This window comes from Hibiscus syriacus, unplaced genomic scaffold (assembly GCF_006381635.1).
Source record: "Hibiscus syriacus cultivar Baekdansim isolate YM2019G1 unplaced genomic scaffold, ASM638163v2 tig00116969_pilon, whole genome shotgun sequence".
NCBI lineage: Eukaryota > Viridiplantae > Streptophyta > Magnoliopsida > Malvales > Malvaceae > Hibiscus > Hibiscus syriacus.
In genome coordinates this window covers 207739-223434 of record NW_024063493.1, presented here as the reverse complement: position 1 = coordinate 223434, position 15696 = coordinate 207739, and the positions used below count along the sequence as shown (strand labels likewise).

Genomic DNA, 15696 nt, shown 5'->3' with positions numbered 1-15696 from the left:
TAAATTAAGGATTTTTTAGGAGCCCTTTGGTTTATGGAATGTAGCATTACTTATGAGAATAAGATTACGAAAATATAACATTATCTGACATATTATTAAGAATCTTACATTATTGTGGTGGTAAGTTAAGAATGTTATCACTGTTGTTGATAACAAAATAAAAAAATATAATATGTCTGAAAAAGTAAAGATAGCATGCTAAAACAAAATAAAGATACCATAACTTCTGTACATTCACACTCTATATTTTATTGAAATCTATAGACACTCGACATAAAATATGCATCAAATATTTGAATGAGAATTGTCTAAACACATGAACTATCCATGTTACATAAAATCTTCACCCATGTAATTTATAAGCTTACAATGTTTGTTTAGCTTACAATTAACCATAAAAAAACAACTATTTCCAACCTAAAAAATATAATAGTCATGACATTATAAACTTAAGCATATATGTTAACTATATTACATACACACACAAAAATTTATGTCAAAAATAGCTTAACATATACTTAGTGAAGTTAGACAAAAAAAAAGTTGACAGTATATTCTAAAGCCAAAACCAAAAAAGTGATCTACACATCTATAGAATAACCAAAGTCAAAAGGATGGTTGATACTTATGATATTCAAGTAATTGCTTAATCACATAATTTTTTTTGAATTTTTTTCACAAAGAAAAGAATAAATCTACCTTGTGTGCATCTTTGCTGATATACTCTCATGCAAAAAGCATTTCATCATTAAAGAGGCCTTCAATTTTCATGATTTCTATGAAAATTGACATTCTTCGATAATTACCTTCCGCCTTCCTTTTGAATAATGCAGTAATGTCCTTAATGTTTCGTGCAGTTTCACAATATGCAACACCAAACTTACTTATCTCCTCAACAAGATCGGATGACCCATCATCACTCTGAGACCTTTTCTTACTAACTACTTTGTTCATTGTAATGGTAGAGACAGTAGCAACAAATGTTTGGCAAGTTGAAGCATCAACATCCTCTCTTGATTCAGAATCTCTTACTCCATATTCTTGAACAAGTGCATCTATAACAAGCTGAAATTTCATCTCTAACATTCCTGTTTTCCATGGAAAAACCAAACACTTCAATATCAAATTACTTTTTCTTAAAAAAATGCAAAAGGAGGAATTAGTTGGTGATGCAGGGGGATCCGAGACAGATGATGTTGAGCTGTCAGATTGCACCTTGATGGCGCTGAGATACCATGAATTGGCAGATCAGCGCAAAGGCGGGAATTGATTGTGACATGTTCTTCATTGGGGTCGTTTTGAGTATGTTTCAGTCTTTTGGCCATAACTTTGGCTACAGGTGTCAGAATCGCGCATAAGACCCCAATCCGGAAAGCTCTTTTCGACGCGCACGCTCTCCACATGAGCTACGCTCCATGTGGCCTTTTTTTCAACATCAAATTCTGCCGTTTTCCCCTCCGAATCACTAGAATTAGATATTTTTTACTATTTATGGTAATATTTCGATTGTCAATTAGGAAGTCAATTTAAATCCGATTTAGGTTGGATTTTTTGGAGATTGCTTATTTTATTTCGAATTTCAATTTAGAGTGATTTTCGGGATTTTGCTATTTTTGGTAAAATTCGAATAAAGACGATTTTTGGCTATAACAGTTCGGCTTGTGGACTGATTTTGGGATTGTTTGATTTGATAATATTTTATTAAACCCTAGAGACTTTTTTTCTCTGGATTTTTTTGGGCGAATTTTCTCTTGTGAATCATCTGTTGGAGCGCTTGCAGGATAATCACTATTCTGTCTGGCGTCAGTTGGTCTAAAGTACTGCAAATCTAAGCTTCAACTAGCTGATATATTCAGAAAGCCTCTTACAAGAAGCAAGTTTGAATTTCTTAAAAGAGAAACTTGGAGTTTCCAACAACTAAACTAAGGAGGAGTGTCGAAGTTGTGCTTCAGATGCTGCAAGTTTTAGTCAAAACAATCTTACTGTATTTTTCTTTTTCTTTTTTCAAAATTTAATTACCTTATGATTTTAAATTTTAGAAGTTTGTTTAGTATAAATCTGGTTGTTGCTTGATTTTAGGATGAGGTTGTTATTTTATACAACATTTCAACTTCAATAAAATGTATGTATTTTCTTCCCTTCATTCTTTTAAGAAATTCAAACTTGCTTCTTGGAAGAGGCTTTCTGAATATATCAGCTAGTTGAAGCTTAGATTTGCAGTACTTTAGACCAATTAACCCCTCCTTTTGCATTTCTTTAAGAAAAAGTAATTTGATATTGAAGTGTTTGGTTTTTCCATGAAAAACAGGAATGTTAGAGATGAAATTTCAGCTTGATTATCAACAAACACTTCTGTGCATCCTTCTTGATTCAAGTTAGTTCAAATCTACCAAAATTTTTCTTAACCATAAAGCTAAGAATCAAAGCCTATCACAGACTACTATAAGTCAACATAATGAAGGTCTATAGAGTATGTTCTGCAATTTATGTGCTCTACTCTCCGGCTAAAGGGAGTGTGATGTTTGCGCATGTGGATATGAGCAAGGAGAGATTGCCTACCTCTTTTTCCTTAAGAGGTAAATCAAATGCAACTATGGTAAATAAAAGAACATCCTGTCTTGCATATTTGACTCGAAAAGGCTGCGTTGCAAAACTGTTATCTTTTTCATCGATCTTCCATACTCCATATCCACCAGCCTCACAACCCAAGTTTGGAGCTGCAATGTTTTTCTAGTCTTAATTAGGGGGAAATGCTGGTTGAGAAAACTTATTACATTATACATTGAGAGCATAAACAAACTTTAAAACAAGTAGGAGAAACCAACATAAAGTTCCAAATATATTCACCATTAAACAAAGATGAAAATCAATGATTGGTCATAATTTAAGTATCAAAGGAAATTAAATTTGTTTGCTTCCGCTGAATCTGAATCAGAATTTAGCATGGAAAATTCTTTCGTAAATTGCAAGGTCCCTGTTTAGGTCTCTAGAGGGACCAGTTTCAATACAAAACACTAGAATGTATCAACATTTCAAATGTTTATAATATAAACAACAACAAATAGCAAATTTATAACCTAAGACAAATGTTTTAGAAGAAAAAAACACTATTATTTCAACAACTTACCATCATATTGTAAGACTCTGGAAGGCGTAGCGAGAGAAGTAGATGCTTCATTGTCCCATCTGACTGTAATCTTGAGTCGATACCATCTAAACACTCAAATGAACATATGAATGACGGTGTGCAGGATCCAAAACCAACAGGAAAACACAAGAATTCCACCATACCCTTGCTGGAAAAGATCAAGGTTATGAAACCTATGGATGTAAATTGCAATCTCGTGGGTAGTATCCAACATGACCACCGGCTGTAATTTACCCGGGGCCGGCACTGCATCTGGTAACCTTTTTGCTTGTCGTCGTCTACTTTTTCATGTATTTATTTCTTCATTTCTCTATTATTCAAACCACTTGACCACCCATGATGTTGAAACACAAATAATCAAATATCCCAATACTTTCTTCTCTCCTTTGTTTTCACTCCCAAGTAAACCATCAGAGAACAAAAGAAACCACACGTAAAAGAAGAGGACTCTCTAGCAACTCTCTGTACCATCAAATGCTTCTTAACAATACGGAAAGCTGCAAACAAGGAATTGTAATGAACAACATTTAAGAAAGGAGCAATTATACTCTTTTTAAGAACTTCAATTTAGAATTTAAATATGATAATGTTAATCATACACTACTATTGTTTTTGCATTAAAGGCTGCTACATTATAACAATGCTGCTGTTTAAACCAACGTAACTCTAGCCTTTTTTTAAGGATATTATAAACAAAATCGAATTAGCGCTGTTTAGAATAAAATTATGAATCTTAATTTACACGTTACAACCCTAAAAAAAAAGAGAAATTTCGATTTGATGTTTAACTTAAAATAAGCACGAATCATTAAAAAGAAATGATGAGCACAAGAGAGGAAATTACGAGATAGAAACAGAATATGACAAACCTGGGCTTAGATCTGCAACTTTGTTTAATTACCCCCTTTTCCTTATTTATAATGTTTCATGTTTCAACGTGTTGTTTTTAGAGTTCGATTTAATTACCCTGCATGCATATAATACGAGCCTGCTAGATTAATTTTATTTAAAGGGGAAAATTACTTTAGACCATTGAATTTTGTCTGTTGATTCGTTTATACAATTAAACTTTTAATTTTGTCAACTATAACATTAAATTTTAGTTTTACATTCAGTTATATCACTCATTCGTTAAGCCAATAACGAGACGATGACATGACTAACGGTAGCTGACGTGGTCAGCCACACCAAAATGACATCGTTTAAGTGCGTCTGTTCAGATACATAAAACGACATTATTGTAGACACATAACTTTAGGGGTATATCGATTTTGTCACTCACATTTTAAACATTTTTCTTTTTTAGCACTACACTTTCCGGCAACCAAGCACCGACCGTCCTCGGTCATATTTCGAGGTAAATTTGATATCAAAATGTTTGTATTTCATTCACGTTTATTATCCTAGGATTGGTTAAAATTAGTTTCGATGTACGTTGTTCGTCTTCTCAAAATAATACTTTTCACCGTTCAGATTTTCAAACAAACACCACAAATCTCATAAATCTAAGAAAGTCTCCAAACATCTAAAAACTATATAAATTATTTTGTCTAATTTCATCAATTTTGAGTGAGTTTCTTAGGAAACTAATCATATGAGAATCATGAGGAGTGAAATACGAATATTTTGGTATCGATTTTGTCACAAAGATTGGTTGTTGATGGCGGCTAGAAAGTACAGTGCCAAAACAAAAGTATTTAAAAGTTAAGTGACAAAATCGATACACCCATAAAATTAGTTCAGTGTCTAAAACGATGTCATTTCAAACATCAGAACAATAGCAACGAAACGACTTCGTTTTAGTACGACAACAATCGTTAGTCATGTAATCATCTCGTTAGTGACTTAATGACGAAGTGGCATAATTGAATGTAAAATTAAAGTTCAATATTATAATTGATAAAATTGGAAGTTAAGTGATATAAAAGAATCAACGTGTAAAGTTCAATACCATCTGAAGTAGTTTTTGTTTGGCTCGATCGATCAACCGAAAACTGCCAAGAGGAGGTGAATTGGTTTTTTAAAAATTGAGAATTGAGGAGAAAAGATAGAAAAAATGACACAATGATTTATAGTGGTTCGACTTCTAAACTAAATTTATATCCACTACCTTAGCTCCACACTAATGAATTTACAACAAATTCACTATTTTTATTTTCTAGACTCAAGAGTAACATTTACAAATTTTCTAATTTTCAATGGATAAACTATAATCACCCCTTTTACAAAAAGTAAAAAATTTAAACAAGAAAAACTTCTCAAATGTAGGTGTTTACAATTTGAGCTTACAAAAATACTATGTACAAGAGAAAAGAAAGAATAAAGAGTGAAAAAAATTTTCTCTTGATCTTGATTGCTTAGATAGGTGTTGTAACATTCTTTGAGTACCCTAAACTTGTTTTTATATATTGGAATGAATTTGTAGCATTTTTAGCCTTTAGGAATGTTTTGAAGTCATTGAAGATAAATTTTCTACAAAACAAAACTGCTCAGGACGTAGAATATCGATACTCGAACTAGGAGTATCGATACTGCTTTTGTAATATTTAAATAAACTAATTGTTAAAAACATTTGGGATCACCAATATCGATATTAGGGTTTCATGGTACCAATACTACCAGTAGAGTATAGATACTTCTCTTAATTGTGGTATTGATACCTTAAGAATAATATCGATAATGTTCATACAATATTGGTACTACTTACCCAGAAAATATGTTTTGTGTTCAAATTCTTATTTTTATTAAATTAAAATAAATTTAATCCTACTTTTACATATTGTCTCAATGTAATTATACTTTTAATATATATATTAACTTTAGAAAATAGTTTTTACATTAACTTATTAAATCTATTTTATTATTACCTTAATTTAAAAATAGTTTATTTTTATTTAAAAATATATATTTTATTTTAATCTAAACTTTTAAAAATACATTTTATTATTATTTTAACTTTTCAAAGTATATATTTTTATCATAATTTACTTAATATATTATTTTATTAGTTTAAATTATTAAATATATTTTATTCTTATCTTAACTTCAAACTATTTTAACATAAAATATATATTTTTAAAATACAATAAAATAAAATATTTTTAAATTAATTTAATAATAAAATATATTTAATAAGTTAATATAAAAAATATTTTTAAAGCCCATATATATAAAATATTATGAATTTAAGTTAAGTATTTATATATATCATGTTGTCTATTTTAAACCAAACATTGGTCTTGACTTGGGTATATGCTTGGTTTCTCAAGTGTTTAGGTTCAAATTCTTTTAGCTTTAATTTGAGTGGAAGATTACATTAATTTTAATTTATTAAAAATATGACTAAATTGATAGAATATGTAAATAACAATAACTAAGTGTGTGATCATACCAAAATACTTAACTGATAGTGATCACATATAAATTAAATTAAAACAAATTGACCATATATTATTTTTTAAAATCAATGAGGAAAAGTAAACAAAACATAAACATAAGTGATAGTTAACTCTATAAAATATTAATCTTTTTGTCTTAAATTTTATAGCAATCTATATAAATTTAATTAATATTCGTATACAATATAATGTTATTACTTCTATTTGAGTTTAAACCTATCTCAAAATTAAATATTTAATTGATTAAATGTGATTTGAGTTATTATTTAGTATTTTTTTAAGAAAGTAACTGGTTTTATTAAAAATATAAAATATTCAGAATTAGAATAAAGATTTACAACAATAATTGTAAATGTAAACTAAATTATATTTAGAACATTTTCCTATGACCATTAACACAAAAATTAGCTACCTAGATCACACAAGGACAAATAAAGGAAAAGGATAAAGATACGAACAAATCTAACTTCATTGACAACAAACCACAAAAGGGAACGAAGCTACTGAAGACCACCGATAAATTATAAATAAGAGTCAAGGGACGTGAGAAAATTATTCATGAACACAAAACGTGTATCCAAATCAATCCGAGGGTCTAAAGCAGAGAAGATCATCATTATAACAAATAAGTATCATCTTGATCAGCCGTAGCGATATCAAATCCAACAACGGTCAAACAAGCGAAAATTATAAAAATATATATATAGAAAAACATGTCACAACCAAAAGACATTGAAAAATGTGTCACAACCAAAAGACGTTGAAAAACGTGCTCTGCAAGTTGGAGCCTTAAGAAACTCCTCCAACTCAGAACCGAAGCACTTCAAGTTCTTACTCCAGCTGCAAGTAAAACCAGTCAAATTTGGGATTCAATATGAGAAAAGAAAGATAAAGTACCATGGCAGAATCTGATATGGTTTCCCATGCACATTCCCAAGCACGGCCTCATTTCTTGGATGGCTTTCCTTGACAAGCTCCCAACTAAAGATCGACTGCTGCGAATTGGACTCATCAGCGAATCTCAATGTGTGCTCTGCAATTCTGAACAGGAAACAAGAGAGCGTCTTTTCCTCAAATGTTCTACTACTGACGCCATTTGGAAAGGTGTGTTTTCACTATCTTGTTTGCAATTCCAGAACTGTTCTTGGGAGGTTTTCATGGCTCGGGCTAGCTCTCTGTGGAAAGGCAAATCTTTACAAACTTTGGTCATGAAACTTGCTCTCAACGCTATTGTATACATGATTTGGGAAGAGAGAAACAAGCGGGTATTCCAGAACTGTGCTAAGCCAACTGAAGCAATCTTAAAAGCCATTAAAGATACTGTTAGTCTGCCACAACAAGCATAAAAATCAATGTCATAAAGAAAAGCTAAAAAACAAAAAGAAAAGATAAAAAGCTAAAAAATAAAAAGAAAAGGCAATCGATGGTCGACAACAAACATCAAAATCAATGTCGCCACAACTAAATAAAATCAAAGAATAAAAAATTGATTTGATATAAAGAAATTTACACAAGTTGTAAAGAAAAGAAAAAGGAGAGAGAGAAAAAGATATTGGCTCCTAGATATCAAGTTATTACGTGATAAATTTTCTAAAAAAATATTACATGCAGAAAAAATTTATTCTCATTGGTATAGTAACACGAACAACTTTTTATCTAATCTCACTCTAGTATCTATTTATATAGGTATAGTTATATGATTACAAAATAAATCTACTTAAACTATATTTCTTATTCTCGATCAATATAAAATAGAATGAAATCCCTACTTGCAATCAAATTAAATTTCATATTTTCTATAATTAATTTGAGATATATTAAATTTGGATAAAACTCTAATAATTACTGTCTGTTTCACTACAATTATTGATTTTTATAGTGAAATTTTTTAAATGTTGATTATAATTGTTTTAAATAGTTAAATTTTATAAATATATATAATAGTAATAATGTTTTCTTAAAATTTTGTAAAAATATTCTTAAATTTTCATTAATAATAAATATTAAATAATAAAAAGTTAAAATTACAAAAATGACAATTTTAATAGTAAAACATATGAGCAACAAAGAGGGGCGGCCGCCATGGCCATCCGTAGACCCCTCTGAATCGGAGTCAGCTTTATCTAATTCAGTCGTAATCCAAGAATGGCACGTCTCAGTGTGGTGGGGGGCCATATTTTTTATTTCATTGTCATCCTTTATGCAAAAGCCATAAGCAACCTGCTGGCGATAAGATAGACGACATTACTCGTGCTCTGCTTCCGCTTAAAAAGTCTATGAATTATTATTATTATTATTATTATTGTCATCCAATCCTTTACAACCATTCCTTCCACCATCTTTGATGAATCCTCCTCTGTGTCTCATTACCTTTTTGTTGTGATCTTGAAAAAATCTGTCCAGTTCTTGCAATTTTCAGAGCTGTCGGATCTGGAATATTTAACATAAAAAAAAATCAGATGTCAGGTTGGCACGTGCCCACCCTACCTTATACATAGATCCACCGCTGACTGCTGCCGGAGACATGGTTGAACTCGTGCATCACACCACCTGTGTCAAAAAGTGCATAATGAGATAAACGAACTCGAATTCTTAAAGTGGAAATTATTATGATCGTAAGTGGTGGTTTTGGTTATGGTCTATAGGCGGCAGCGAACGTGCCAGGTAGGCCGTGAATCATGAACAAGATTACTTTATTTAATGAAACAAAGTGTTTCCTTACACGAGATTGGGCATTTGATTTCCAAATAAAAACTCGGTGCATCTAATTCCCACTTGCATTGAATAAAAATGTAAAAGAGACAGAATGAAAAGGAAAGCAGATGAGCTCTGCTTCAGAGATATTTGTCCAAAGGGAAACTCACTGGAAATGCCTGGCCGCCACTAGTGAGTGATAACTTGGCAACTGAATCACTGTATTTCTGTTAACTTGTCAACTTGAAGTAAGCAAAGCTGGTTAAGTCAGCCGTTTCTTGTCATTTTTTTTTTCAATTTCGCATCATATTTTGAATGTTTGTTTTAGTTAAAAACAAGTCATTGTCCTTTCTGCAGGATGTTTGTTCCTTTGAGAATTGAGATGCATCAATATTATATAACCCATCAACTATAGATTGTAGCGTATGGGTTTTAGTTACTCTGCTTTGCCCTCATTATATTGATGGGGATATGTCAGTCTCTTCTTCTTTTTATCAAAAACTGTTTAAACTTCCAGTTAAATCAATCAAATTACTAACAAAATTGTCATTTATCTCAATGAATTATCATTAATCAAAAGATCAGAAGTCAAGATAGAAAATGAAATCAGACCCAAGCTAAAAGTATCTTTGAATAAAGTTGAATGATATAAATCTTTTGTCATCCAAGTCGTGAGGAGTGCACAAGAAAGTGATACCAGTGTATGGAGATATATACACTTTAAAGTGTTGTCACCTATTACATGTACAAGCAGGCCATTATAAATGTTAAAAGTCATGGAACTTATAATTATAGCGAGCAGCCCCATTACCAGCACGGTCCATGGTTGTGCTAAAACGTTTCCATATTCCATGGCTAATGTGACTAAATGGTTGGCTACCTAATTATTTATATATATTATATGTATACACTCTATATAGCCTGTTGAAAAAGTAACGAAGAGCCTAAGAGTAAAATAAAGCAAGATATTAGATTGGATCCAAAGAATATGTATTCCTCAGTGTGTTGGGGAAAAGAAGTAATTTACTTGTAGTAAATATTAGTGGCAAAGTCAAAAATCAAAACCCTGATTTGTTGTGGTTAGCTTGGGAATACCACATTGGATGGTTAACATTGAAATGTCATTTCCCGGAACAAAAGGATGGAGAGTGCGGACACTTCATAATCTAATAGTTTAATTTTTTTATTCTCAATATATATAAATAAATATTTTTATTATTATACTGAGATAATTAAATTTATATTTTTTACTAAATTCAAATCAATCCAAAACTCAAATTCTATTAATCCAATTCCTACCCTGTCAATGATTCCGCTGCCCCACGGCTCCCAAGCCTCCAACGATGCCTATATATGGCGATTGTCTTTCTCTCTCAACTCAGTATCTTCTCTTACTATCCTCAGAGCCAGTTTTATTTTTCTTTCATCCCCGTTAGTTTACGCTAGTTTCAACTCATTATCATTTAACCCTCGAGGCTGAAGAGATGGCCAAAGAGATGCAGAAGGCTAGCATGTCCATTGAGAGAAACCCCGGAGACTATGAGAATGGTGATGTCGGCAAGAACTTGGATGATGATGGTCGAGTCAAAAGAACCGGTACGGTACTTATTTGTTTCTTCTTCCCTTGGAATGCTTATCATTGTTATCCTTCTTTGCATGGTCCTTATTCTGCTTTGATTTTTTTTTATTTGAAGGGACTTGGCTTACTGCAAGCGCTCATATTATCACTGCCGTGATTGGATCTGGAGTGCTATCTCTTGCGTGGGCTATTGCCCAATTGGGTTGGGTGGCTGGACCGGCAGTTCTCATGGCTTTCTCCTTCATCACCTTCTTCACCTCCACCCTTCTTGCTGATTGCTATAGGGCTCCTGATCCTGTCCATGGAAACCGAAACTACACCTACATGGATGCTGTTAAAGCTTACTTAGGTACTCATTCCACCGCATTAATAGCGTATTAACTGATTGTTTACACTTCCAAGAAAATACGATATTTTTTAAGAGAAAAATTTTCCCCGTGTAGATAATTCAATCCATTCCCAAAATCCCACAGAAATCATTAATGAAACATCAAATTCAATGCTTATATTTTCGCAGGAGGAAGAAAAGTCCAACTCTGTGGATTAGCTCAGTATGTTAATCTTCTCGGAATAACCATTGGTTACACTATCACAGCATCAATTAGCATGGTGTAAGTTTGAAATTCTCCTGCATATTAAATTGTTGGAATTTCACTGGTTTTATTAATTGTTTCTTTTGTGGTCTCCTCTTTTGCTTGTAATCAGAGCTGTCAAAAGGTCAAATTGCTTCCACAAGCATGGCCATCATGTGAAGTGCCAAACATCGAACAACCCTTTCATGATCATCTTCGCATGCATCCAGATCGTTCTCAGCCAGATCCCGAACTTCCACAATCTTTCATGGCTATCGATTCTAGCTGCCATCATGTCCTTTGCTTATTCTTCCATTGGTCTTGGACTGTCCATCGCCAAAGTTGCAGGTAACTTTAACAGCTGATAAGAATGACAGTGAAGCTCTCTTTCCACCTTAAATCAACAAACAAAACCATCGATCAATTTCTGTTTCATTTGCTTGATAGAGTTGTTCGAATTTAATCTAAATTTAACTCTTCCCCTGAATTAACATCAAGGTGGGGGACATGTAAGGACAACCTTAACTGGAGTGACAGTAGGGGTGGACGTGTCAGGATTCAGAAGATTTGGAGGACATTCCAAGCTATTGGAGACATTGCCTTTGCCTACGCATTTTCTACCGTGCTAGTTGAGATTCAGGCAAGTATTTACATATATAAAATTCAGTTTGTCAGGAATTTGTATATATAAGATAATGCGATGATTGCATGGAAGTTGTGCCTAGTTAAATGTCTGTATGAAATGCTGAGATGATTATCTCCCCTGCATTTTTTCACATGTGCATACAAAAAATATGATTTTTTAGGATTGTAAGATGCTGAGATCCAAAGATTCCTATGGATCAGAATGTTTCAGAATTTGGTCCTATAGATTCTATTGCATTTTCCAAAAGGAAAAGTGAAAGCTTTATTTTTTTTCTCCAACTTTTTTCTTTTATCAGTTATCATGAACCTATTAGCAGTAGATTGTGACGTCCAATATAGTTGAGTATCAACTGTTTTTTGTCCCGTCTCGGAAAATAATCACCTTTTCAAAGTGCAGCCTCTCGATTCATCGCAATCGATAACTAACACATGCTGAAAAAGGGATACAGAGGTATCTAGAAGTCTTACTTTTTTTTTATGAACTCAGGACACGATCAAATCGAGCCCACCAGAAAACAAATCAATGAAGAGAGCAACAACCCTCGGTGTCTCAACGACCACTGTATTCTATGTCCTTTGCGGCCTTGTCGGATATGCAGCCTTTGGAAACGACGCACCAGGAAATTTCCTCACTGGCTTCGGCTTCTATGAGCCCTTTTGGTTGATCGACTTCGCCAACATTTGCATTGCCATCCATCTTATTGGTGCTTACCAGGTAAAACGCATACATATATATATATGAAATTTCATCCCATTGATGACTTCGTGGTCTAACCTGGTTTACATCTATCCAGGTATTTGCCCAACCCTTATTCGGATTCATCGAGAGCTGGTGTGCCAGACACTGGCCAGAAAACAAGTTCATTACAGGAGAGCATGCCGTTGATATTCCATGCTATGGTGTTTATAACGTCAACTTCTTCAGGCTGGTGTGGAGGACAGCCTATGTTATTGTGACAGCCGTGGTAGCTATGTTATTTCCCTTCTTCAACGATTTCTTAGGACTTATCGGGGCTGGCTCGTTCTGGCCATTGACCGTCTACTTCCCGATAGAGATGCACATTGCTCAAACGAAATTGCCCAAGTATTCGTTCAGGTGGATATGGCTGAAAATTCTGAGCATTATATGCTTGATCATTTCGCTCGTTGCTGCTGCTGGATCTGTTCAAGGACTGATTCAAAGCCTCAAGACATACAAGCCATTTTCGACTTAGGATTGAATGAATATATTTCTCTCTCTCTCTCTCTTCTTCTTCTTCTTCTTCTTCTTTTTATGTTCTAGGACTACAGTGCTTTGATTCCGTGTGAAATATTAAGAAATTAGTGACAAGTGTAATTTCTTTTTCTTTTGTTCAAGGACTACAATGCTTTAATTCTGTGTTAAATATTAAGAAATCTGTGGAAACTGTAATTTAGTTAACTTTTTCTTTTGATTTCCAAATCCGTATCTGTGTTAGAAAGCGTAATGCAAAAACTAACCTTTTCTTAAAATTTGTTCTAATCTGGAAGACAAGCTAACCCTATATTCAAATGAAAAAACAGATAAAAAGAATGTCGAAATTATTTAAGTCGCTGTTGACAACATTTTTAATATAACCAGAATATGGGGTATAGAAATCTAAACAAAATAAATATAAGACTACGACATTGACTTGAAATTTATCATTGTATTTCTCCATAATTCAATTTATTGTTGAATTCTAACCCGTTGTTATGTAAAATTAATGATGATTAGATTAAATTAGTGATAAGATCAATTAGATTATTAATTCTATATCCAACCAATTGATCGTTGTTTTTTTATAGTTCTCAATTTTTTACTAGTTCACGGTAATACATTATAATATTTTTCAATTATATGTTGACAGAAGTTATGATGTTTTGCAAATGAAAAGGAAAATGGAACAAATAAATTATCCTATGATGATTTAGGTAATAAAGAAACCTTCAAATTTTCAAACACGCTAATTTTAACACTTTTTTCCTTTTAAATTGATCGAGATTGATTATAAGTGATAATGTGTGTTTTAAAGACTCTTAATTATTTAACAATAAATGCTCAAATATCTTGTAATTAATGATATTCGAATCCTAAATCAATAAAAACAACAATCATTTCTTTAATCATTGAAAATCACTTGGATCATGGTTAATGCCTTCTAAATTTGCCACTAAGTTGATGTTTTAGGGGCTGTTTATTTGGCTCTGAATGGAATCATTTAGCGCTGAATGTTAAACCGTTCAGCATTCAGCGTGTTTATTTCTAACCTCTGAATGAAGATTGTGTTGAATGATTCAGCAAAACAGTGTTGAATGATTCAGCATCAAAATACATTCTGAATGATTCAGAGCTATTATCAAACATCATGTCACATTCAAAGCTAATTCATACAGAGCCTCTGAATCATTTAGGCCATTGAATCATTCAGCGCTTAATCATTCTGAAGTAAACAAATATGCCCTTAATAATATTTAATTATGTTTATAAACACCAGCGAACCAAAATATATATAAAAAATTCACATTGTTTGAAAGTGAAGTTTTGGTTGCCTTGAAGATGTTTGCTGCCTTTGTTAACAATCAGTTTTCTTCTAATATTCTTGCTCTGCAAACTGATGGTGGTGGAGAATTTAGATTTTTGGAAACCATATCTCATCACCTGGGTATTCAACTCTGAAAGTCTTGTCCACATACTTCCCAACAGAATGGAGTAGTGGAAAGAAATCATAGGCACATAGTGGAAACTGCCCCTTGCCCTGCTAGCTCATGCTTCACTTCCTCTATCATACTGGTCTCATGCAGTCTTGAGTGCAGTCTTCCTTACCAATAGAATGCCAACCAGGTTGCTTGGGAATGTCTCACCTCATCAGAAATTGTTTGGTAAGCCACCTAACTATAATTTTTTCAAGGTGTTCGGCTGTGAATGTTTCCAACATCTTAGACCTTTCAGTAAGTATAAAATGAACTTTCGCTCAAGATCTTGTGTTTTTCTTGGTTACCCACGGATGACTTAGGTAGTTCTGCTACAGATGCTAGTAGCTAGGATCACATGGCAATAGTGTCAACTCCTCAATCTGCAGATGAGTCAGAAGCTCAAATTCAGTTACTAACTGCAGAACAGGTAAATCAGTCACATGCAGAAAACAGGCTGAGGATGGGGCTGCTTCACGTGAATGCTCTCAAAGTCAAAATCAAGAAAGTGAGATAGGGAGAATGCTAAGGAATACACATGCTATGGCCACTCGAAGCAAACATGGCATCTTCAAACCAAAGGTTTACACGATTCAATGTAAAGGACTGCTTGTTGTCATTCATGTTGCACTTGAGGATCCCGATTGGAGAGATGTTGTTCTGAGTATAACGCACTTCTGAGCAATAATACATGGAGGATTGTTGAACTGCCAGCTGGAAGGAAGGCCATTGGTTGCAAATGGCTCTTCAAGGTTAAAAAGAATGCAAATGGCTCAGTTGAAAGGTTGAAAGCCAGATTGGTAGCTAAAGCGTATTCTCAAATACCAGGCTTTGATTTTATGGACACATTCAGTCCAGTTGTTCGATTCTCTACTGTAAATATACTACTTTCTTTGATTGTAACATGCAACTGACAGATAAAACAAGTTGATGTGAACAATGTCTTCTTAAAAGGTGAATTGAGTGAGG

The 15696-nt window shown here is 33.1% G+C and overlaps 1 protein-coding gene and 1 pseudogene across 1 annotated transcript; one reads left to right on the top strand and one right to left on the bottom strand.

Annotated features, from left to right (window-relative positions):
* Positions 1 to 2467: 2467 nt before the first annotated feature.
* On the bottom strand, positions 2468 to 3446 carry LOC120191456 (protein FAM135B-like). Its single transcript, XM_039194403.1, has 3 exons — positions 3292 to 3446; positions 3128 to 3213; positions 2468 to 2717 (listed from the first exon to the last, which is right to left on the bottom strand). The coding sequence occupies exons 1-3, from the start codon at positions 3360 to 3362 to the stop codon at positions 2494 to 2496; spliced, it is 381 nt and encodes a 126-aa protein (XP_039050334.1). The 5' UTR covers positions 3363 to 3446; the 3' UTR covers positions 2468 to 2493.
* A 7198-nt stretch (positions 3447 to 10644) lies between these two features.
* Positions 10645 to 13265, top strand: LOC120191463 (annotated as a pseudogene).
* Positions 13266 to 15696: the final 2431 nt, after the last annotated feature.